The 25,400-nt window shown below is 41.7% G+C and overlaps 1 protein-coding gene across 4 annotated transcripts in view; it reads right to left on the reverse strand.

Moving 5' to 3' along the window:
* Positions 1 to 21,676: 21,676 nt before the first annotated feature.
* LOC144790635 (UDP-GalNAc:beta-1,3-N-acetylgalactosaminyltransferase 1-like) overlaps positions 21,677 to 25,400 on the reverse strand; it is a 112,303-nt gene continuing 108,579 nt past the window's right edge. For all 4 annotated transcript variants that reach the window (XM_078665366.1, XM_078665365.1, XM_078665364.1 and 1 more), the window contains one exon: positions 21,677 to 23,272. In XM_078665366.1, coding sequence (XP_078521492.1) covers positions 22,209 to 23,240 — 1,032 coding nt within the window. In that variant the 5' untranslated portion in view covers positions 23,241 to 23,272 and the 3' untranslated portion in view covers positions 21,677 to 22,208. The remainder of the gene's footprint in view (positions 23,273 to 25,400) is intronic.

A 25,400-nucleotide genomic window follows, 5' to 3' on the forward strand; every position in this document is an offset into this window, starting at 1 on the left:
GTTATGGGGGCCCAGACTCTGATTATGATTACATACAAGAAAGTCTGTGTGTGGAAGAAATATGTTACAGACACCTTATGATAAACATGATGGCAGGAATACCACTGTAATGCAGATGCCACTGGTATATAAGACACAGGGAGCATAGTCTGCCTATGTTCTATGGCAACACATGAATAAAGAAAATCTAAAAAAGGGGCTGCCTCCATTACATGAAGGAGCAGGGAAATGGATAAAAGTATTTGAAAATGCAACAGTTGGGATACCTTTAACTCTTGGAGATGTAAAGAACCTGTTAAGCTCCATAGTGGGGGATGAGGTGGACAGTATGATGAGAAGTGCAGGGATACAAGAAGTAACAATTACTAAGGGAAGACGTGATGGGTCTGCTTTTGGAGTGGTGCACTCTAGGGTGTGGACTGAATTAAGGAACAGGTACACAGACCGACCAAAGATTGGGGCATTGATGACACAAACTATGTCTCCAGGACAGTCCTGTGTAGACTACATAACGATGATGAAGAAAAAGTGGGAAGTAGATGTATGACCTGTAGATATGGGAGGTAGTTGTAGATTATTCTACAATGCAAGAAAAAAGTTTGGTATTTGTCTCACTTACGGGGCCGAGAGGGTGGATCGTAGGAGTGAGGTCTACAACTCCCGAAGACGTCACTGTTCTGTGTTACACAGCGGCAACTTTATTGTTTCTTTTGTCCCTTTTTTCCATTTCCCCTATGGTGGTAAGATCTGTTGAGTGTCACATATATACTCAAGGGTGGCTCCATATAGGGGAATGGGTTAACTAGCCTCAACCATTGTTCCTGCTGTAAAGGTCAGTGGTTAACCTTCCTCTGTGCGACAGAGTGACAAGCCCACAGTTACTTACGGCCCGAACGATGGACACCAATACTGTTCTTACATCAGTGTTGGAAACATTGACCGCCCTAAGGATGGAGGTAGACTCCTTCAGGGGAGAGAGCTTAGAGCTACGAAATGAAATGGGCACCATGAGAAGGGAAGTGGCAGGTCTGTCTCGCACTAGCCCTACAGTTATACGGGGGCCCAGTACATTACGAATTGGACTCTACCTCCACCAGCGTCTCATGATACGGATGCAGGGCAGTCGGCTCAGGTCTTGGGAGGAGGAGCAGGTCCTTCCACCATTTAGGTGATACAGCCCGCACAGTTCCCCTTAGCTCCTCCTGAAAGGTTCTTTGGGGATCCAAAAAAGTTTGGTATTTGTCTGGGGCAGGGCAAACTACACTTTATGTGCAAGCCAGCAGTATTTCCCACTGACCAGGTTAAAACGGCCTTCGTGAGGTCTTATCTTGGAGGAAATGCTGCTAGTTGGTCTTTTCCCCTTATAGAGAGAGAGACGATCCTGACTTGTGTAACTTCGACACCTTTTGTGAGGAAATGCGCAAACTGTTTGATAGAAAGGCACACCAGCTCTCGTTAGACAGGGAAATCATTACATTAAAACAAAGGTACACAAGACTTATTAACATACATCACCACCTTCAATAGGCTCATCACTGAAACAGACTGGCCTATGGAGAAAAGAACATCTTTGTATTATCAAGGGTTGAGGAGTGAACTAAAAGATGTCTTGGCTCAGGAGGTGCACATGCCAGCTACCTGTGATGAGCTCACTGACCTTACAGTACAATTGGACCATAGGCTTCAAGACAGAAAAGGAGGTAAACAGCGTACAGAATCCAGACCTATACCACCCGTCCAAGAGCTATAGTAAAAGGACAGTCACCGACTTCTGATGGGACAGAACCCATGCAAATAAGTGGTACACGAGGACCTTTAAGTCAAGATGAAAGATCGCGAAGGCGAAGACAACGGTTATGTATGTACTGTGGCAAACCTGGGCACTTTATCAAGGACTGCAAGACAAAAACAAAGACAGCATACAAAGAGTTCAAAGGGAACCAGAACGTGCCTGTGGTGGAATACCTTCCTGAGAACTCGGGGAAACTAAAGTGCCCAAACATGCTACAGATCCCTTGTTTGCGGCCAACTGATGAAGAGGTCTGTCCGGCTGTGGTCAACACCGTCCAAAAAAAGTGGCCCATATGAACGTATGTGTCTCATTGGACATACCTGAGGTAGGACCCTTACTAGTACATGCCCTGTTGGACTCTGGGGCCACAGGTAACTTTATTGACCAAAGGTCTGCACAAGAAATTGGTGTTCGCTGAGTAAAGAAGAAGGTACCAGAACTAGTAAAAGCCGTAGATGGTACTGAGTTGACATCCGGCCCAGTGAGGTATCACACTCAGCAGATTCAAATGCAGGTGGGCATGAACCATTATGAATACATACAATTCGATTTAGTAGATGCTCCTCATGTCACCCTTATTGTGGGCTTGCCTTGGCTTACACAGCATGATCACTTAGTGCAGTGGACTGCACGGACAGTCACCTTGAAGTCCTCGTATTGTAAGGTCCATTGTACTAAAAGTCACCCAGAAGGGGAATCCTGCTGAGCTGCTCGCCAGTGGTTGCCATACACAAAGAGTGGGACGTGTATCCACACTACCAGAGGAATACCAGAAGTATCACGCTGTGTTCAATGAACAAGAAGCAAGCAGGCTGCCACTGCACAGGACGTACGATTTATCTAGAACCTGGAGCAAGCATTCCATGCAGCCCTATATACACCCTCACTGAAGCAGAAACCATGTATTTACAAAACCTAGAAAAACTACTGTTGTCTGGCTTACACCGTCCCTCCTCCTCACCAGCGTCCTCGCCACTTTTTTTAATTCTGGAACATGAAGGAGGCTTACGGGCCTGTATAGACTATAGGGCAATCAACAGAGTGACCAAGAAGAATAGATATCCTCTGCCCTTAATACCTGTCCTGCTGGATCAATTGAAAGGAGCCAAGGTTATTACCAAGCTAGACCTCCGTAGGGCATATCATCTGGTAAGAGTGCAAAGAGGGGATGAATGGAAAACGGCCTTTCGTACCAAGTTAGGACTGTACGAATATCGGGTTATGCCTTTCGGTCTCGGCAACCTCCTTGCCGCATTCCAATACTTCATGGACGAAGTCTTAAGAGGATTGTTGGATGTGTCATGTATAGTATATATAGATGACATCCTAGTTTACTCGGCTTCCCTAGAAGAACACATCCCCCATGTGTCTGCAGTTCTGGAGCGGCTGCAGCAGTTCGTGCTCTACGCAAAACTAGAGAAGTGTTTTTTCCATACTACGGAAGTGGAGTTCTTGGGATGGGCTCTGTATGGATAAAAAGAAAACACAAGCCATCACTCAAAGGGATTCCCCCCTCTTGTGTGAAAGCCCTACAGAGTTTCCTGGGGTTTGCAAACTTCTATAGGAGATTCATTAAGAACTTCTCCTGTATCATCCAACCTTTGACACTCCTTCTCCGGAAGGGAGCTCCCTTTAAGTGGACAGAACCAGCAGAAAAGGCATTCCAAACATTAAACAGTTTTTTCACCAGTGCTCCAGGGCTAAGACATCCTGAAGCCTCACTGCTGTTTGTAGTCGAAACTGATGCCTCCTATTATGCCATTTGGGGAATCCTTTCCCAACGACACCCAGACACAGGTCAACTTCATCCTGTCTCCTTCTTCTCCAGGAAGTTGTCACTGTGAAGTAAACTACAGTATTACAGATAAAGAACTGCTGGAAATAAAAAAAGCTTGTGAGGAATGGAGAAGTCATCTGATGGGGCCAAACACACGGTGGTAATATACAGACCATAGGAACCTACTGTTTTTTAAGAGTGCCAGAGCCTTAACCCCTCGACAACTACGATGGTCGCTGTTCTTCTCGGACTTTGACTTCGTGATCAAATACAGACCAGGACCACAACATGGGAAAGCTGAATCACTTTCAAGACCCTTGCCTAACCCTGCAGTCAGTTCAGACCCAGTGATATAACCAACCATTATACTACAGAAGGCTTCCTTCCCAACAGAGACAATAGCTATGGCCACCACTCATGACTTCTTGGAAGAGGTGAGGAAACAGGTTACTGATGTAAGGGTCATAGAAGAACTACAACACAGTTCTGTCATGAACGAGTTGTTGTTTTATGATGAAAGATTGTACATCCCTAAATGACCACTCCAGCAACAGGCCTTACAATGGATCCACAATATGACCTTGGGAGGACACATGGGAACACAGAAAACACTACAAGCCATGTCTAGATACTTTTGGTGGGAATCCCTCCGGATAGACACTGCAAAATACATTACTGAATGTTCTGTTTGCACGCAAGCCAAAGCACAGCACCAACGACCCAGTGGTCTACTCAGACATATACCCACACCACCAGCTCCTAGGCACACTGTGTCTATGGATTTTATAGTTGAAATGCCTCTTAGCTCTGGCCACGATACCATACTAGTGGTCATTGGTCACTTGACTAAGATGGGCCATTTTATCGCTCTAACCAAGCTGCCTACCTCGGCAGAACTGGCTGCATTCTTCTTACAACACATAGTGCAATTACACTAAATCCCTCCAGTCATTGTCACAGAGGGAATCAGTTCACATCCAATTTCTGGAAAGCGCTATATGCCGTCATGAAGATCAATACCCGTCTATCTACGAGTTATCACCCTCAGACAGATGGCAAAACAAAACCATTGAACCAGACATTAGAACAGTACCCAAGATGTTTCACACTGTTACAAGGAGAGGATTGGAGCACGCTCTTGTGGACAGCGGAGTTTGCATACAATAATGCAGACCATTCTTCTTTAGGATGTTCTCCCGGTGTGCAGTCATAATATCGAGTTTTTTATTTCGACTGGACAGAATATCGAGTAAAAAATATAGAATGGACATAATATCGACTAGACATAATATAGACAACAAAAATATCGAATTTAACCCCAACAGAACATACAATTTCTGAGGATGACCTAGAAGAGACTACTACTAACCCTATCAGTATCCAAGAGGTCTTGGCATCACACCTCTTATTGTCAATCACGGATTTTGATGATCCCCCAAATTCATTCAATGACCTATTAACAGACTTGGAACTGAAGACTGATGACACAATAGACAGTGGCCTAAAAAATAAATCCAAATGGACACCAACACTTCCTAGTGGTAACACCATTGACACCTTCTACAAACTCGTATTGGATGATATTAACAAATACGAAAACAAAATCTCTAAACGTGGTCCTAGAATTAATGACAATCTAACCAGAGAAGAGAGAATAGCACTAAAAACTCTGAGTGACAACCAGGACATTATCATCCGTGAAGCTGATAAAGGAGGGAACGTAGTTGTGATGAACAAAGTAGACTACAACACAGAAATCTTCTCCCAACTCTCAGACAATTCCTGTTATGAAGCCATTCCTAATAATCCCATGGGCCCGGTTACAATATTGATCAATAACCATCTAAGAGAATGGAAAGGGGCATGTCTGATTAATGATGCGGAATACATGTTTCTGAAAGTCACACGTCCTTCCTATCCATGGCTCTATACCCTGCCAAAGGTTCACAAAACCGCACCCTTTCCCCCGGGTAGACCAATCGTATCGGAGATTGGGGGTCCAACTGAGAGACTTTCCCAATATGTGGACAAATTTTTGAGTCCACTGGTGAAAAACCTGCCATCCTATATTCAGGATTCGAAACATATCCTAAGTATCTTAACAGACATCACATGGCAACCAGGTCTGATTATGGCAACCCTTGATGTGGTTTCGCTCTATACTTCCATTGAACCAGAACTTGGATTACAGGCTGTTACGAAAGCATTGAACACCAGACCAATTACTCTGCTCGAACACACTAAGATGCTGATAACGATGATGGATATCATTTTAAATCAGAATTTCTTTGTTTTTGACAAAAAATGGTACAGACAAACTAGAGGAGTAGCCATGGGCTCAAGGTTTTCTCCTTCTTTTGCCAACATATATATGGGTGCTTTGGAGGCTAACATGATCTGGAGCATTAAGGGCAGTAAATGGATTGATAACATTGTTTATTGGGGTCGCTACATAGACGATTGCCTCTTAATCTGGTCAGGATCTGACACTACACTTGAAGAATTCTGTGTATACTTAAATGACAATGATATGAACATGCGCTTCACCACACACATTAGCTCTACATGTGTTTCCTTTTTGGATTTAGAACTATACATCAAGGATGGTATCCTACAAAGTAGATTATTCCGCAAAGAAACAGCATGTAACTCAATACTTCACAACAAGAGTTGTCATCCTGATCATCAAAAAAACGGAATCCCGTATGGAGAATTCATACGAGCAAGGCGGAATTGTAGTGAGGAACAGGAATTCGAAACTTGCTTACAAGACATGCAGTCCAGGTTCTTCAACAGAGGTTATAATCCTCAAATTATTTCCAAAGCTGGTCATAAGATCACAAAAACCAGCAGAGAATCAACTTTGGCAGCCAGACGCCCAAGAACTGATATTAGAAAACAACCAGTGAGACTTGTGACAGACTTTAATGAACTAAGTCCTGTAATACGAAAAAGTTTCCAGAAACATTGGGGCATCCTTAGTGCTGACAGAACATTGACTGAGGCTATAGGCAATCATCCTCAAATTACTTTTCGTAAAGGGAGAAATCTCAAGAATAGACTAAGTCCTACTGTGCCCAAAGCTACAAGAACTTGTGACTGGCTGACTCAAAAGTCCAAAGGCTTTTTTAAATGCGGCATGTGTCCGATGTGCAGGTGGGCCAAACATGGAACCAAGACATTTCAGGATCACAGATCGAAACAGTATACAATCAACACTAACATTAACTGTAACACAAAATTCACTGTATATATCATTGAATGCGCCTGTAAAAGCAGATATGTGGGGAGTACGATCAGGGCACTGAAAGAACGCATCAGAGAACATGCTAGGGCTTATGCCACTAAGGACCCACGATATCCCATGGCCATACATATGGCCTCTTGTCCTGCACAAGGAGAGAACAAGTCATTCACGTTCTACGGCATTGATGTGATACAGCCCTCAGTAAGAGGTGGAAACAGGGAACTTCGCCTTAGAAGGCAGGAAGCATTATGGATCATGCGTCTGGATTCTACCAACAGAGGCCAAAACACAGATGATGAATTACATTTCTTCTTAGGCTAGGATTATTAAGATGCTATCACAAACAGTTATGAAGTATCACTACTGTATATGAGGATAATGTGCAGTGGTAAATGTAACATGTAGCAATGTACGAGTATGGTGTAGACTCGAATTCACAAAGAATTTGTCCAGTTTATATGAATTTCTCTAACTGAGTTTTATAAATAACTATGTTGATAAAAATGTGGAATGAATTACCATGAATAATGTCACCAATTATACCCACTAAGGATTTGGTTATTATGTTCCCTAGACATTGAGGGTAATGTTTCCTTCTCCTCCCGATTGGGAGTTGCTTTCCAGTTTTTTCTGCCGATCACAGGGATAAGAAATATAAAATTTTGATATTGAAATGGATCACTTTTTCCATTTTTATTTCTCGGTTCTCTTTATATACCCCAAACACTTCCATAATGGTTCAACCTTCCTATGGAGTTTGTTCCATGCTAGCTGTAAAGGAGAGCCTTTTAATTCCGTTTCACCCTCTTTAGAACAACCCATAGTACTGTTATGGCCTACGCTTCTCACCACGAGAAAGATTTTAGGGACTATTAAAAATGTTGTGGTGCAACTGTTAAACAGGCACAATATTAACAAACACGCTGTTCTAGTCTTTTATTCATTGGACTAATTTTGGTCCATACTAAACTCTGAATCACACCGATCATTTCGACTTCTACCTTTCTTTACAAAATACTCATCCCCTTGGTTAATTTTTTGGGGGTCCTATTATTAGCCTTCTATTTTTCACCCGGTTCTTTTTTCACGTATTTGCGCGTCCCCTACCTATACATATGCACTTTGTGCAAATGAAGGGGACTTTGATTATCCTTTTGAGTAACTCTTCTATTTTTTGCCCACTATTATTCAACCTGAGCGGTCTAGTCTTTTTTGCAACTGCCCTATTTTATGGGCGTGAACCGCGTGGTGTTTGTTCCCGCATTCGGAAACAGGAGCTGCACTCGGCTCAACCCACGGGCAAACAGGTAAGCCATAGAAACGGTCTCTTTGGAGATTTCGCCTCTCGCTGCAGTTTGTCACCGAACCATTTTACCACAATAATATTTTCCCTTCTTTTGGTTGTGTAGCCCGAATAGCACCGACGCTGTGTGAACTGTTACACACGATCCCCATTTTGACGTAACGGCAACCGATTACTTTCGGTACCGTTCTCCTACAAACATAAACATCCCGATTAGGACCGGGACGGAATTATCACCGGTCTCCCGGTGAGTCTTTCCCTCATTAATCCTGATTATTCCTTCGTAGTCTGTTTAACGCTTGTCTGACACCGGCTTTCATTATTTGTGCTGATTACAATTTTATCCTCATTCAACAGATAACGCGCCTTGATCATTCAGATCAGGTAATTCCCAAAAACCCCCCCTTCTCCAATTTGTATACTTTTTTCCGAATTTTTGCTTTTCTTTTGCAGCATAGTACTTTTAGCCCATGTTTTCACAATGCACAGAGTCACTAATTTCTATTGAGACATTCTAACACTGTTGGGACAGTCACATATGCTTTGAAGTCTTTAGGGTTCTGTCGTAGCGAGTTTTTGCTTAAACTAATTACAAAAGAATATATCAACTTATGTCCACTTTTTCATGAAGCATACTAGATGGAAATATGTATGATGAGAAATAGCATTAAGGGGTTTATTGAATACGTGGTGAAAGCTAATATGCTATGTACCCACTATAAAGCAGAGAATACGTCTGGACGAACAGCATGTTTAGTTTGAGTACTGTTTAGATTTTGAGTAATGACAGACGTTTTCTTGATCTTTATTTGTATACATTTACTTATTTATTGACACTTGTCCCATTTACTAACAAGAGTTGGTTATGTCTAGGCATAAGGGAACGTTCAGAACCCGTAAAATGATATATTCAGTTTTGTTATTTCGCTACTTTACACATTCATATGCCTAATTTGAACGTTTAAATTCCGTTTCATTAATGAATTAAGATATAGAAACCATTATTGAAATACTCATTTTCTACTTTAGGAAACTGTATGCTTATTGGAGACTTGGAACAATTTAATGAATGAAATATTATGGTTTAGATCACATCAAGGATAGTACTTAACCATGAAAAGTCACCGCACGCCACAAATTATATGCTTATGATAAACTTATGAATCTCTCATTTAGTATAAGATATACCAACCATTTTTGAAGGCCGTATGTCACTGCACACAACCTATTACACGCGCTATTAATATAGACCCGATATATAAACTTCTCGTGAGTTAACTTACCGAAAGTCACCTTCTGTCTCTTTTTCCCATCCTTATCTTTTTTGGTTTCCACTTCACTGGTGTCCCCACCCTCCACACATATTATATGTATATTTTGATTATTTTTTCCTTTTGTTTTCATTTTCTTTTTTGTATACATCCTTTTTAGCCCTGAAGATTCACAGCCACATGCTGTGATGAAACACGTGTAGGCTAGAGTGATAAGCACAGTGATTCTGAGGAAAGAACACTGTTGAACAATAAAACCGTTTTGAAATACTTATGCGTGTTTGATCTATCCCATCGCTTCAACCATTTTGACCATTTGAAGATTGAAATTAGATTTGATACACTAAGTGTGCTCTGGATTCTTGTCCAATCGAATTTAAGGTAAGTTAATATTATTTTTTATTTTTTGTGTAATATAATTCTGTAGCGGGTTGTGGGTTTATAGGGGAATAGGGTGCGAAGTAATTTAATTATAATTAATTAAATATGTTAATTTATTTATTGATATTTATTTAGAATTAATTATTAATTGGTAATTAATTAAAATATAATTGGTAATTAATTATAATTGATTAATAGATAAATATTTAAATTTTAGTAATTTATTTTCTGTAGCGGGTTGTGGGTTTATAGGGTGGGAAGTAATATAATTATAAAATAATTAAATATGTTAATTTATTTATTGATAATTATTTTGAATTAATTGTTAATTAAATAATAATTGGTAATTAATTAAAATATAATTGGTAAATATTTGTAATTGATTAATTGATAAATATGTTAATTTCATTAAATTATTTTCTGTAGCGGGTTGTGGGTTTATAGGGGAATATGGTGGCAAGTAAATTAATTATAATTAATTAAATATGTCATTTATTTATAGGTATTTATTTAAAATTAATTGTTAATTAATTTTTAATAGGTAATTTATTAAAATATAATTGGTAATTAAAATTAATTGATTAATTTTTAAATTGTAAATTAATTTATTGTTAATAGGTAATTAATTAGAATTAGTAGGTAATTCTTATAACTAAATAATTTTAATTTGTATTTATAAATAATTATTTAATATATTTTATACAATTGTAAAATATTTATTATATTGTAATTGGTATTACTATTTATGTTAATTATATTTATATATGAAGTATTTACTTTCCCTAGTATTGCACTCACTGGAGTTGGAATAGTAATTTTTACCCCTACACTATCCAACACTTTCCCTACTGTTGCACTCTCTGGAGTTAGAATAGTAATTTTAACCCCTACGCTATCCAACTCTTTCCCTACTGTTGCACTCTCTGGAGTTGGAATAGTAAATTTAACCCCAACGCTATCCAACTCTTTCCCTACTGTTGCACTCTCTGGAGTTGGAATAGTAATTTTAACCCTTACGCTATCCAACGCTTTCCCTACTGTTGCACTCTCTGGAGTGGGAATAGTAATTTTTACCCCAAACGCAACCCAACGCTTTCCCTACTGTTGCACTCTCTGGAGTGGGAATAGTATTTTTTACCCCCCCACGCTATCCAACGCTTTCCCTACTGTTGCACTCTCTGGAGTGGGAATAGTAATTTTTACCCCTACGCTATCCAACGCTTTCCCTACTATTGCACTCTCTGGAGTGGGAATAGTAATTTTTACCCCTAGGCTATCCAACGCTTTCCCTACTGTTGCACTCGCTGGAGTGGGAATAGTAATTTTTACCCCTACGCTATCCAACTCTTTCCCTACTGTTGCACTCTCTGGAGTGGGAATAGTAACTTTAACCTCTACGCTATCCAACTCTTTCCCTACTGTTGCACTCTCTGGAGTGGGAATAGTAACTTTAACCTCTACACTATCCAACGCTTTCCCTACAGTTGCACTCACTGGAGTGGGAATAGTAATTTTTACCCATACGCTATCCAACTCTTTCCCTACTGTTGCACTCTGGAGATGGAATAGTAATTTTAACCCCTACGCTATCCAACGGTTTCCCTACTGTTGCACTCTCTGGAGTGGGAATAGTAATTTTGACCCCTACGCTATCCTACGCTTTCCCTACTGTTGCACTCTCTGGAGTGGGAATAGTAATTTTTACCCCTACGCTATCCAACGTTTTCCCTACTGTTGCACTCTCTGGAGTGGGAATAGTAATTTTTACCCCTACGCTATCCAACGCTTTCACTTCTGTTGCACTCACTGGAGTCGTTACAGTAAATTTAAACCTCTTGCTATCCTACGGAAAAAATATTGTATATGTTTTGTTAATAATATGTATATATATATATATGTATTACGCTCCCAAACGCCACCTCCGATCAGCCAACCACGCCCTCGCCGCCGTCCCCCGCATCCGAAGAGCGACATCAGGAGGAAGGTCCTTCTCCTACCTGGCCGCCAAGACCTGGAACTCCCTCCCTCCCGACCTGCGCCTGACCCAAGACCACCTCTCCTTCAGGAAGAAGCTGAAGACCTGGCTGTTCGAGCAGTAGCGGCACCCCCCCCCCAGCGCCTTGAGACCCTTCGGGTAGGTAGCGCGCTCTATAAGTGTCACTGATTGATTGATATTAAAAATACATATTTTTTTTTAAAGTTATATTAATTATTTTTTAATGTTATGTTTATTTAAGTATTTTAAATAAGTTAAAAATAATTGTATTTATTATTATATTACTTTTAAATTACTTTTAAGACATTTACAAAATTCGATATTTTGACAGTCTATATTTTTTACACTCGATATTTTGGAGTCGATATTTTTGTACTTACCGGTTTGAAGATAGGAAGTCGATATTTTGTAGTCGATATTTTGTCATCTCGATATTGTGACTGTCGATATTCTGTCAGTGATCGGTTCTCCCTTCTTCTGTCTCAATGGATTTCATCCCAACATGTTACCATTTGAATGACCTGTGGCCTCATAACTTCCATCTATTCAAGATCATCATGCGCACCTTAAGCTAGTATAAGAAAAGGCCAATACACACCTAGAAGAGGCTCAAAGTCGAGATAAACAACTGGCAGATAAAAAGAGATCACCAGACCCATCCTATAAGGTAGGAGATCAGGTGTGGCTTAATACTAAACACCTGAAACTTAAAGGGGACAGGTTGCAGCCACAATTTGTGGGCCCCTATCCTATTGACAGAATTATAAAACCCGTCGTCATTAATTGGCGAATTCACCCAGTGTTCCACATTTCCCTCCTTCGACCCTGCCTCCCTGGCACCCACTTACCAGTGAGGCCAAAACCTAAGGAAATAGACGGGGAAGAAGAGTACGAGGTGCAGAGCATCTTGGATTCCAAATACACCAGGGGACATGTACATTACCTCTTTGACTGGAAAGGTTATGGCCCTGAGGATCGCTCATTACCCTGGCATCCTAAGGCGATACCATTCACGCTTTCACACCAAGCCTGGTGGACTGCCGAGACGTCGATGAGAGGGGATACTGTCCTGGCTAGGCTTAGATAGGTATATGGGGCATACACATATAACACTGTATGGAGGAGTGTAAACTGAACTACATCTCCCATAAGTCCACGGGACAGGCTGGCTGTCTTACCTCTCATGCCGGTTCATAAGCCCAGCCTTTGTTTTACTCAGGGCTTGTCACTCGAGTAACTTTCTGTCCATGTGAACCCTTGTGAAGCTGCAGCTGCCGTCAAGCGGCTGACATCTCGACTTTTGAGAATCCGTGGCATCCGCCTTCCAGGAGACCATTTTTTAATCAAAGGAGGAAAACACCAGAGAACACGGCCGCACCGCACCATCTAGCGCCCTTGTGTTAACCCCCATTGATGTTAGACGCCACCCGCGTCATATTCCGCCTGTGAGTAAAGGCTTGCACGGCGGAGTTAAGCATCTGTGTTTATTCACCAACTGAACTCGGGCATCTCTTGCTCGATCCCCTCTATGGGAAAAAGGCTGCAGAACGAGGCAGCCTCACCACAGCCGAGTCAGTTACGTGCTATTAGAGAAGCCTCCCGAGTGAAGCACAGTTGGCGCTGATGAAGCTCTTTTGATTTCCCTGCGACCGCATTGCCTTGTGCACTCAGGAGAGCGAGCTTTACATATTTTTGTGAAAGGCAATTATTTTTCCCAGAGCTGTTTAGTGGCTCAGAGCAGCCATAAGGATATTTTCGTTTTTTTACTAAACCTGCAAACTACAAGGATATCTTTAATGCGCTGAAGCCAAGCAGGAAGAGTCCGCCTGCCCCCGTTCAGATCTGAGGCCACCAAAGTCATCTGCGGCGTACCACAAGGATCATGACTCAGCCCCACCCTCTTCAACATCTACGTGAGCCCCCTCGCGGCCATCGCACGCCAACACAACCTCAACATCATCTCCTACGCCGACGACACTCAGCTGATCCTCTCTCTCACCAACGACCCAGCTACCGCCAGAACCAACCTTCACGAAGGGATGAAAGAAGTAGCCGAGTGGATGAAGAACAGCCGTTTGAAACTCAACTCAGACAAGACGGAAGTCCTCATCCTGGGACCATCTTCCTCCGCCTGGGACGACTCCTGGAGGCCCCCTGCCCTAGGCAGTGCACCCAAACCAACGGACCACGCACGCAACCTGGGCTTCATCCTGGACTTCTCCCTCTCGATGACCAGAGAAGTCAACGCCTTCTCGTCCTCGTGCTTCAACATCCTACGCATGCTCCGCAAGATCTTCCGATGGATCCCCACCGAAACCAGGAAGACGGTCACACAGGCACTCGTCACCAGCCGACTGGACTACGGAAACACCCTCTACACCGGAACAACAGCCAAACTACAGAAGAGACTCCAACGCATCCAGAACGCCTCCGCACGACTCATCCTGGACATCCCCCGTCACAGCCACATCTCCGGACACCTGAGAGACCTGCACTGGCTCCCCGTCAACAAGAGAATCACGTTCCGACTCCTCACCCACGCACACAAGGCCCTCCACAACCTGGGCCCCAGGTACCTCAACAACCGCCTGACCTTCTACACTCCCACCCGCCAACTTCGTTCGACCAGCCACGCCCTCGCCGCCGTTCCACGCATCCGAAGAGCCACCATGGGAGGAAGATCCTTCTCCTACCTGGCAGCCAAGACATGGAACTCCCTCCCCATCCACCTCCGTCAGACCCAGGACCACCTCTCCTTCAGGAAGAAACTCAAGACCTGGCTGTTCGAGCAGTAGCAGACCCCCCTCCCCCAAGCGCCTTGAGACCCCCCGGGTGAGTAGCGCGCTATATAAATTTCTTGATTGATTGATTGGTTTGTGACGCCAGAACCACTTTCCACTACCAGAGGATTATCTGCAGTAAGATAAGTACCTCTCACCTTGACTATATGAGTGGTTGATTCTTTTAATACAAGCATGTACCAGACTATTTCCAAGTGGAATTGAAATGTTTTTCCTTTGTTGTATTTCTTTTTCTCTTTTGTGCTTTTTCTGTTGGGAGGTGTGCGGCTGCAATAATAATAAGTACATTACACATGGAGAAATATTGTGGTTGGAAGTAAATATACATATATATATACTTCATATATGTGTATTGTGTCTCACAGGGCAGACACGGTGGATCGTAGGAGTGAGGTCTACAACTCCCGAAAACATCCCTATTCTGTGTTACACAGCGGCAACTTTGTTTCTTTTGTCCCTTTTCCCTATGGTGGTAACATCTGTTGTGTGTCATATATATACTCACGGGTGTCTCCATATACGGGAATGGATTAACTAGCCTCAACCATCATTCCTGCTGTATCCGGCTGTAAAGGTTAGTGGTTAACCTACTTCTGTGCGACACCTACCCTCAACAAATAAGTTCACTACCTGCGTTTTATGCTACAACAATTTGCTAATATACCTGTCCAAGGGAACCCAGCACCTGTAATGCAGACAGGAGGCCAGCCTCAGGTACAGACAGACTACAGCAGTGATGACCACAAGGGGGAGTGATTGTTTAAGGTGGAAACCCCTTTTATCATACAGCTTGATGGGACACACCAGGGAATCCCAATTGCACTGTGGTAGCTAGGACTCTTGACCCAGAGGAAGAACCAATGGTAGAAATTATCATAATGCGAGGGAGATATCCTTTCTTGGTTGATACAGGGGCAACAAAATCTTGCCTCTCAGAAGGAAATGTTCCATTGCTGTCTGCCACCATGGATAGGCAGGGCTTCTCTGGTGAAGTACAGCGCATTCCGTACACAAAATATGTGCCCATAGAAGTGGCAGGAGTGCAAACGCAGGAATGTCTCCTCTACTCTCCAAACTCACCAGCAAATTTATTAGGAAGGGATATTATGTCTAAATTAAACATGAAAATGAGGTTTTCAACTGATGGGTCTTTGATATGTGAAATACCAAGTCAAGCAAAATGTGGGATACATCTCATTAGAGATGCAAAGGTGGGCGTTACAGGAAAGGGCGCTAAAGCAAGGATTCACGCGGTAGCGTGACCTTGCTAATATTGCGATAAAATTATCTCCGCTTTTCGGCCGAAAACGGCCGCAAAAGAGACAATAATTTTTTAACGCCGCCTTGTTGATATGCCCCATAGTTATGTAAATTGGGGGGAATCAGTATTGGAATGAGGTATTCTAGGTAGAGCTAATCCATCATCCACCTGTAGTAATTATTCTGCCAAACCACTGCCCCCAGATTGTGCAGCCATGCCAGTATTGACGTATAAGTATTTTCTGATAATTAATAGTTTACTGGAGCTAGGTTCACATGTAGAGCCATCTCTTTACGGAATGGCACAGAAACAAATAGTCCTTTGTGATTTGATAATATAAAAGGATCATGTCAGCAAGTATGGGATGAAAACATACAGAAATATACATGGACTGGAACGAAACGTCATCCTAAGCTAGCTGTGAAACTAATGAAATCCTCCCTTTGCTTTCAGGAAAATCAGATTGTTAAAGTGGAACAGAATGTCAATTGTGGCTCAACTATATTCAATGCTGATATGCAGGGCGGTACCTCCAGCCATATGGATTTATTCTGGCAGTGTGGCGCTCAAATATATACTCAACTACCCCCCAACTGGAGTGGACTCTGCTCCCTGGTCACTCTGCACACCCCATCTATGGTAATACCAACAAAAGGGATTAAATATTTGCATTTGCATTCAATGAATAAAGCATCAAATTGGCTGCATCATCACAGAAGAAAAAGAATGGCTGAGTACTTGGAACTTCAGTGTGGCAGGATGTTCTTAAAGAGTATACTCTGTTCAAAGATCCCCAAACATATTTTGGAAGTCTGTTACCCATGTTTAAAGCAAAAGCAACTGCTGGCTGGTTGCTATAACCCGGTGGGAGTTGATGAAGACTATGAATGTGACTCAAGATGCCTTTAATGCCATTAAAGAGGAACTGCATTCAATCAGACTTATGGTAATGGAGCATCCATATATATTGGACTTGATAACATTTATTGAAGGAGCAGTGTGCAAGAAGATTGGTTCCGAATGCTGCCAAATGATGAAGATGAAGGAAACCTGACTTAGGCCATATTGAATTTGCATTACTTGCATACACAAATGAAGAAAGAGGGGGGTGCTCTTGATAAGTGGTTCACTGGCTGGTTAGACTGGGTGCTGTCCTGGATGTCGGGGTTGTCTAAGGCCTTGTTCTCTATAATAGTTCTGTTGCTATTGATGTGCCTAGTATGCTAATTTGGCATGTTGCAAGAGGGGGTTACAGGTATGGTGGGTGGTATGTGGTATTCTTCCTATAACAAGAAATAAAGAGATGCGAAATACACAAATGGGAGAAGGGTACTGGGGTAGTGAAAAAGTAGTCGAATAATTTACTGGGGAGGAGAATGGAAGGAATCAAAACCCTAATTTAGCTTTAGGCCCTAATCATTCTGTTCATTATTCTGTTTTACCTGTCTCTCACCCACGAACTGTGAAGCATTATTATTGTGTAAAGAAGGAAATGATGTATAAGGCTATTTAAATGTGTGGTTAAAGTGCATGTACAAGTTGCACATTCATCTGGTAAATAATCTACAGCCTGCTGTGAAAAAAGGTCAAAATACGGTCTGACTTGAATATTTTGCAGGAACTTCAGAGCAGCAGAGGATGTTCCAAACTTAGATCAGTACAGGTAGTGTGACAGGAAAGCTGCGCTCTGAGGGAATGTGCAACTATGAAGTAAGAAGACTGGGTGGGAAAGAACGTAAAAACACAAAGCTTTTTCTATTGTTAATATTGTATTGGAGTTGTGGCTGTTTGCCAAAAACAGTATTATAAGAATGGACTTGCAGCGTGTGTAATCTGAGACTGACTTCTGCTTCTCTTATGGTGCGGTCACTTTCCCATATGGTTCATTTATTGCAAATCCAAACAAGCATTTGCAATGCAGTAGGTTTCGCATTTATGTGAGTTTGAGTTTTTGACATTGCAAATAACAATGCCTTTGATTTTTGTTTTTGTTTTTAAAACATAAATAAAAGGCATTGCCATTTACAATGCCAATAGCTTAAACTCACGTAAATGTGAGACCTATTGCATTGCAAATGATTGTCTTTACTTGCAACCGGAGTGCAACATGGCTAAAAACACTGATAAAGCGAAATATCTGTCGCATATGTGAGAACTATTTGGCTTTCTCAATGTTTTTCTTTGTGGTGTGACGGAAAGAGCAAACAACACAGAACATGGTGGTAACAGGCAAGTAACAACACGGCAGTCTGCCGCAGCATTAATAAAACAAAATAAAGTTAGAGAAAAGCAACATGACGCGCCAGCCTGGCCACATCATAGTGCTTTTTTTGTTTTTAAAACTTTACTATTTTTTTTAATAGCACTGCAACACCTTGCCGCGTTGCTGATTGCCCCCTATAACCCCACCACACAAAAAAGCATTGACAAATACAAATAACTCTTGCATATGAAAGAGCTATTGGTCTTTATCAAAGTTTTTTGTATTCTTGTTGCACATCAGCACAGTCATTGTGCAGCATAGCTGAAAAATAAAAGATTTATGACAAAGCCAGCGTTGACTGAGTCCTAGTGATTTTATTTTGTTTCCTTGCAGCCATGTTGCAAAGCTGCAAAATGGCTGAAAAACCAGTGACAAAACAAAGCCAATAGAGCTCGATTAGGCCAGACCTACTAGCTATGTCAATGCTTGTTTTAGGAAATCATGTTTGCCATCTCACCACCTGTACCAAAGTTTGATGCATTTGGCAGGAAGTGAGGCAGTGGCGTAGGAAGGGGGTTGCGGTGGGTGCTGGTCGTCCCAGGTGTCAACAATGAGGGGGGGGGGGGGGGGGTGACAAAAATATGTGTTTTAAACACATATGTTTGCAATTTTGTCAAGCCGGAGCTGACAAGAAATTTTCCGCACCGGGTACCACCTGACCTTGCTACGCCACTGAAGTGAGGAAGGGTGAAATGTTGCGGACGTCCCAAGGCAGAACTAAGCACCCAACAAAATCCGCAGCATCCTAAACTCTCACCACTGTCACCAGTGCCTACATTTGGCATAGAGCGCTATAAAAACAAAGCAGTTCCTCATTCCACTCCATTATTCGTTTCAGTTAGCAAAAATGTTAGAGCCTACATATTATTGTAGGACGCACCTCGAACTTGTGCCGTGAGAGAATTGAATACGTAATGGGCGCAGTACTGCCAACAACATTTTTTTACATATTTATTTTACATCTATTAAATTAAATATATCAAGCAGGGAGTTTCAGTAGTTTGCCTAGATTACACGGTTTGTATGTCAAGCGCCGATACCAGGATTACAACACGCGTTCGGGTTCAAAGTTCAGCTGCTTAGACACCAGACAACGCATCTTTCGTCATGATCTAAGCTCTTAGCAAGGTTCATCCTATGCAGCGCGGGCGCAAATGCATGCCAACATTATAGCAAAATGTCATCTATGCAATATTCATTGAGAACCTCAGATCAGCATACGAGGTAAAGTGACGTGGTAATGCTTATTAATGGAGGCCCGCCACAAGCAGGCATAGCAGAGGCATCGTGATAAACGTCCACAGGAAATGTGCCCATGGGGGGGTTCTCCTAAATGCAGCCTGGGTTGAGGCTGAGAAAGGGGCGGAGCCCGAACCCCAGCTCTGCCAGGGCCGGATTCCCCTACACTGCCAGAGCAGCGTCTCTAAACCCTGTCAGGGACTCCTGTAAAGGTGATAAGTGACATCTGTCATCGCTATCAGCGGCATCTGTGCACTAATCATTATTAATGGCATCTCTCGTCACGACATCTCCAGTGACATCTTTAACCACAGTTGTGACATCTCTAACCCAAAGTGAAGCTGCTGACCCGGGACCCCGACTCCGAGCCTGGGACGGGACTCCGGAGCCAACTGGAAGTAAACAACGGCGGCGGAAGCGGAGCCGCCCGGCCACAGATGTCCGGGTGGATGCAACGCGGCTCGGCTTCAGAGGAGAGGGGCGACCCCGCCCGGCAAAGGACATCCGCCGCCCCCACAGACGCCCACCCAAGCTGCGGCGTCGACCTACCTGGCGATGGGTCACACGGCCACAGCGCCCGTGCCTTGCCGATCCCGTGCGCCGCTTTGTCTTTCGGGCTCGTCGGTGCGGGCGGGGCTCGGACTTGGGAAATGGGAGGCGGCTGGCTGTTCCCGAAACTATCCCGACAGCCGCCCTCCAGCAGGAGGCTCCTCTGCGCAGGAATGAACCCGCCCCGCGCCCGTCACCGGAGTGCCACAGCTCAGGCAGAGGAGAGCAGAATCAGCAGGCGGACGGAGGGCAGCTGGGAACACAGGAAATGACTCATCTGCATGTGAAAACATGGGAATGAATGAACTTGCGGGCCCACGAACAGCGAGAGGGGGGTGGGGGGGGGGGGGACGGTACATGGAAAGCGGGAGGGGAGGCAAGGAACGGGCACTCACCTGGACTTCTTCCGGCGGCCGTGGTCGGCATGGAGTGACAACAACAAACCCAGAAGGAAAAAAAAAACGAAACTCCGCCCACCGCCCAATGACGATGCGAAAAGGGTGGAGAGGGAAAAATTCTCAGGAACGCCCCCGAATCTGGTCCTGCCTTGACGGACAGATCTCTGTTCCAATGGCTAGCCTCCATTTATGGAGCTAGCCAATGGGACAGAGGGGCGTATTCCAGAGTCCTTACTGAAATCAAGAGATTTCTCTGGAGGCGGAGCTAAGAGCTCCGCCCTCCAGCGAAACCTAAAAACGTGCTTGTCTTCCCTTTGTTGCAGATGTGGTGATTAATGATTTTAGCCACATAAAGGATTTTTCCCGAACGAGGTACAGCGGAAATAATTTCTCTGCTGCAATATTTTTTCCTGCGCAAAAAATTAAAGTTAGTACATTCACACAGGTGCTAACAGTTTTCTCATGTAGATCTATATATATATATATATATATATATATATATATATATATATATATATATATATATATATGCACATATATGTTCACAAGAGAAAGTTAAACTCAAAGACATTTTTCCAGAACTACTTCTGGAAACAGGAGACTTTTCCGCAGGTTTTCAGGCATATTGGGAAACATTAATGAACATATGAAAACTGTAATTCGTACAACGTGCAAGGTAATAGACATGCGTGAAGATTTTCATTTTTTTTTTTAAAGAATTGGACCTATGGCGGGCATAGATTATATATAGTACAACACCCTAAGAACTTTCATTTCTCTCAGTGGGGTACTGGCACACTGAAGCACTGCTTTACTTATGTTTATTTGCTATATGGGGAGTGTTTCTATGGCTCCTGCTATTTTTTGCTTGCAGCATAGACATGATTTACTGCAGCACAACAATAATTCTCTTTTGTACCTTGTGAGATCTTGAATTAATCAAATACTATACGAGTCATGTGCTGTCCATCCCACACCTTCAAAAACTCCTACAAAGCCTTTACCTCAATTAACAATGTTTTTGGTACCTTTATCTGTAAAATGCAGTTTGACAACAATTTTTCAATCTTTCTTTCGAAAAGAGGACAGACTACTGGGCCCTCCCCTCTAAAGGGCTGGGATTACTCCGCATACTTCAAGACTGCTCATTCAGAACTACTTTTAACACCTATTAATTGTTAGACAATTTGCTAGGAAATATGTGCTATTAAATGTTTTGGAGGTGGCCGCACAAAACTAGTTAAGGCTTGCTCTCTTTGGTTGCTACCTTGGTGCAGTCAATAGGATTTTAAAAATTCACCAGGTGGTACTGCTATGCACTCACATCAACAAAAGACACGACTCAATAAAAATCCACAATAAGGCTAGTGCATTAATTATGTAACATTAAAACAACAGTACTACAATTGCTGTTTATTGAGTCAGAATCAAAACTGGCATCAAGCAAAACATTCTAGTGTACACTTTGGTAAAAACAAGAACTTTGGCCTTCGTGTTAGCTTTAATCGCTTAGGAGACGCAAGTCCAGACATTATTGTAAAATTGGGTGCAAGCAGTTATTTCTGCCCGTTTTCACAACAGTGGCGAACAGGAATTGAGTGCAAACTGCACTCCGGACTTTGCAATGTAAACCATGGTTCTAAGGATAATGGTGAATGCAAAAATAAAAGCAAATACATTTTGAGCATTTTATTTTTCATTCTGCTACTAACTGGAATCGACTGGTCGCAACTAACCATCATGCATGTTATTGTACCCGGATCTTTACATGCTAATATCTGAATGAAATGCTCAGAAAAGATGCTTAAGCGATGCTTCTGTGTAAAGAGTAAACAGTTCTCCATATCAGAATCAAGAGGCAAATAAGCAGTAAGGCGTACCCAGTTTTCTGTTTTTGTCTAGCACTGCTGCTTCGAGAATATTCTGTCGGTCACAAACATTTACGAAAAGTCTTCTTTTGTATGGCGTCCCAAACTTTGGTGATCTCGTATGCGGACAGACCATGTACAGCACATACTTTCTTATATCTACAGATAGAATATTCAAATTTATCTAAAATGAACAAATGTGGGTTTTTGGGAACATGCACAGTCACATTGAGTACTTTTAAACACATTCCAACATAGGCATCTTCAATCTTGATAGGTTTTACATGGCTCATAACTTCATAGATTTTCAGGGCCAACTTTCCAGAGAGTACATATCCCAGGCCACTGCAATATGGTGGGTAAATCCTGAAAGGATATTCTTCATATGAAATATATGCTTTGTGATATGTGCTTCTCTGCGCAAAGTTATCAATGAAGGGGTAACCAGTAAACAAACTATCAGATGAATTGAACGCCAGAAGAAAGTTTAGCATATTGGGAGTATTGATGAACACATCTGAATCGGTTTTCATGATATATTTGGCATTTGAGCAAAATTGCGAAACCCATTGGAAAGCCATTATGGTTTTTAAAGTAAGGTTACCATAGGTATCCAGAAAGTCTTGGCGAATAACATCCCCATTAAGTTTACTTTCATACTCTATCAATGTTTTCAACTTGGCATCTTCAGTTGGTTCTTGGCCAAGTAAGAACAAGGTTTTTACTTGATGACCAAACCACATGTTCACAGAAGCCCATGCTATTCTGATGGCCTGTCGGGCGAATGTATCTCTTGGTCTGGAAGACACCAGAATGACCAAAAATGGGTTTGTATCTTTACATTTTACATGTTCAAGTTGTGTGAAAGTAAAGTTCTTCTTGTAGATTGGTTCATATTCGTAAAAATATATCCAATTCATCTTCTCAACCAAATTGGGCGATTGCTGCAAGATCAGACGCATCAATATTGCAACAGTAGTTCCAACTAAGACAAAAAATACGAACTTTAAACATATGAAATATTTCGCTGGCAGGACCTTCATCGATTTTTCACGTTTTGAAAACATCCATCCAGCAGACCATATCATCCTCATGCTAGGAACCCATGTTGCAATGGAACGAAGCTCTAAGAGAAACGGAAATGTAAATTTTGTTATTAAAGAATTAACTTTGAGTTTACATCTACCTTATTTAATTAAAACTTAGATTGCAACAGTTCACTAGCAAGCAGCATGGCAGATTTCAGAGAGACATTCAGGAAATGATCATGCAAAAATCATGGTTTACACTTCACCCTTTATTCGCATATAAAGAGAATCGGATGTGGCATGGAAGCAGATTCAATTATTCAATTCAATTATTTATTCATTATGATTTGGAATTCTGAAGAATTCCACATAAAAATACATCTTAAAAACAACATTACATTCCATAAAAATTGCCAATCTAAATTCATCATATCATTTCATATAAAAACACAAATGAGCATATCAGTAGCAGCCATTCTATAGGTTTTCGAGTGCCAGGAGGAGTGAACCATGAATAGTCGGATTACCATGAATGAATACTTATAGACTTATATGAAGTTATAATCTAATACTATCATCAAACGTTCAGAATTAAAACTTGTTGTAAAGTGCAAAGATTTAACAATTCTCTATACCAATTTGCTATACAGTACTAGATAACGAACGGAATAACCATATAATGAAAAACAATAATTTGTCTATTCACTAGACTGTACAATATAACAAGCAACATAATAACAGTGCAAGAGTATTTCAATACTTTAGAAGCGCCGTTTTCAGCGTGAAGTACACGAAAATTAGCAGCAAAACAAAGATTTAGTAAGTTGCAAGAGATCATACAGGACATGTAACTAGCAGCGAAAAAAGTTTGTAAATGTGCACGTGCTCGGTTGCAAACATAGTAAATCAGCCTTAGAAACCGAAGGGTCGAGAAAGTGCAAGTGCTCAGTGCATACATATTAAATAGATCCTTACTGCTTAGTATATATTTAAAAATTGTTTTAAAAAACTACAAATTTTAAAACACATTAGTTCAGATGGGGGAGACAGCAGACAATCCGAGGCCTCTTCTGCAGTAGCGATATTATACTTTAAAAATAATTCCTTAGGTATCTGCGACATGTTGATTGTAATGCGGGACAACCAAATAAAACATGATTTAGGTCTTGTATACAGGAATTACATAAATGACAATATCTTTCGTGTCTAGCAATACCCTGTTACAATTCTATGGGGAAGTAAATTCAATCTAAGTAGCAGAATCACCCTACGTGCTCCATGTTTAAGATTCCATAAAACCTAAGGTTGGGGTGTTTTTCCAATACTACTGCCTACAATACAAGCAGATTCCAAACACTGCATTCACCAGAGACACAGCATGTACAATTGTATGGCAGAACGAGTGATGAAAGAGTGCACAAATGTCACACATGTTTAAGTAGCTTGGAATTCATTTGTTATGTATCTGTTATTCTACATTTACTGATTTACAAACAGGCATCAAAACATTATGCGTTACTGAGCTTCAGCAAGCAAGTTTGCAGATTTATCCAGTCAAGGCATTTGTATCATCTCAACAAGTATTTTATTCGGATTTAGCAAGAAAACTGCAAAAGAACACATAAAAAGTCAATCTAAAAACATGATACATATTTTGACAGTAGAAACAACTTTCCAGGAAATAAAGCACTTAATAAATAAAATCTTTTGCAAACAAATAGCACATGATAAAAAGTGAGGCAAATTAATACAAGTAATCGCACATTAAATAAAACAAAGCAGGACGAACTTGTGCAAAGTACTTGTCAGAAAACAAGTGGGGAAATAAAAGACTTACACAATCTTTTACAAAAACGCGCAAAATATGATCCAGTGAAACTTGTCCTGAACTGAGTGGTTCTTGAAACTACACAAGATGGGGGTTGGGCGGAATGAACTGCCACGGGGGACTGCTAGCAAGTGGTGATTTAAATTTAGTCTAAGATGTATCAAAACGAATCACTGGTAATGAGACATATTATAGGTCAGATAGGGTTAAATTAAAAAAGTAGTTTGTAATGGTAAATACGTTCTAACAGATAATGTATCCTTAGCCAGTGTTGCTCTCATGCTTGCCCTCAAATTTATAAACGCTCTCCTGGTGCAAGACTCAGGATATAAAAATCAGATTGTCCCAGCTTGGGTAAAACTGTCTTGGATATATCTAACCCAGAGGATGCTGGTTGC

This window comes from Lissotriton helveticus, chromosome 11 (assembly GCF_964261635.1).
Source record: "Lissotriton helveticus chromosome 11, aLisHel1.1, whole genome shotgun sequence".
Classification (NCBI taxonomy): domain Eukaryota; kingdom Metazoa; phylum Chordata; class Amphibia; order Caudata; family Salamandridae; genus Lissotriton; species Lissotriton helveticus.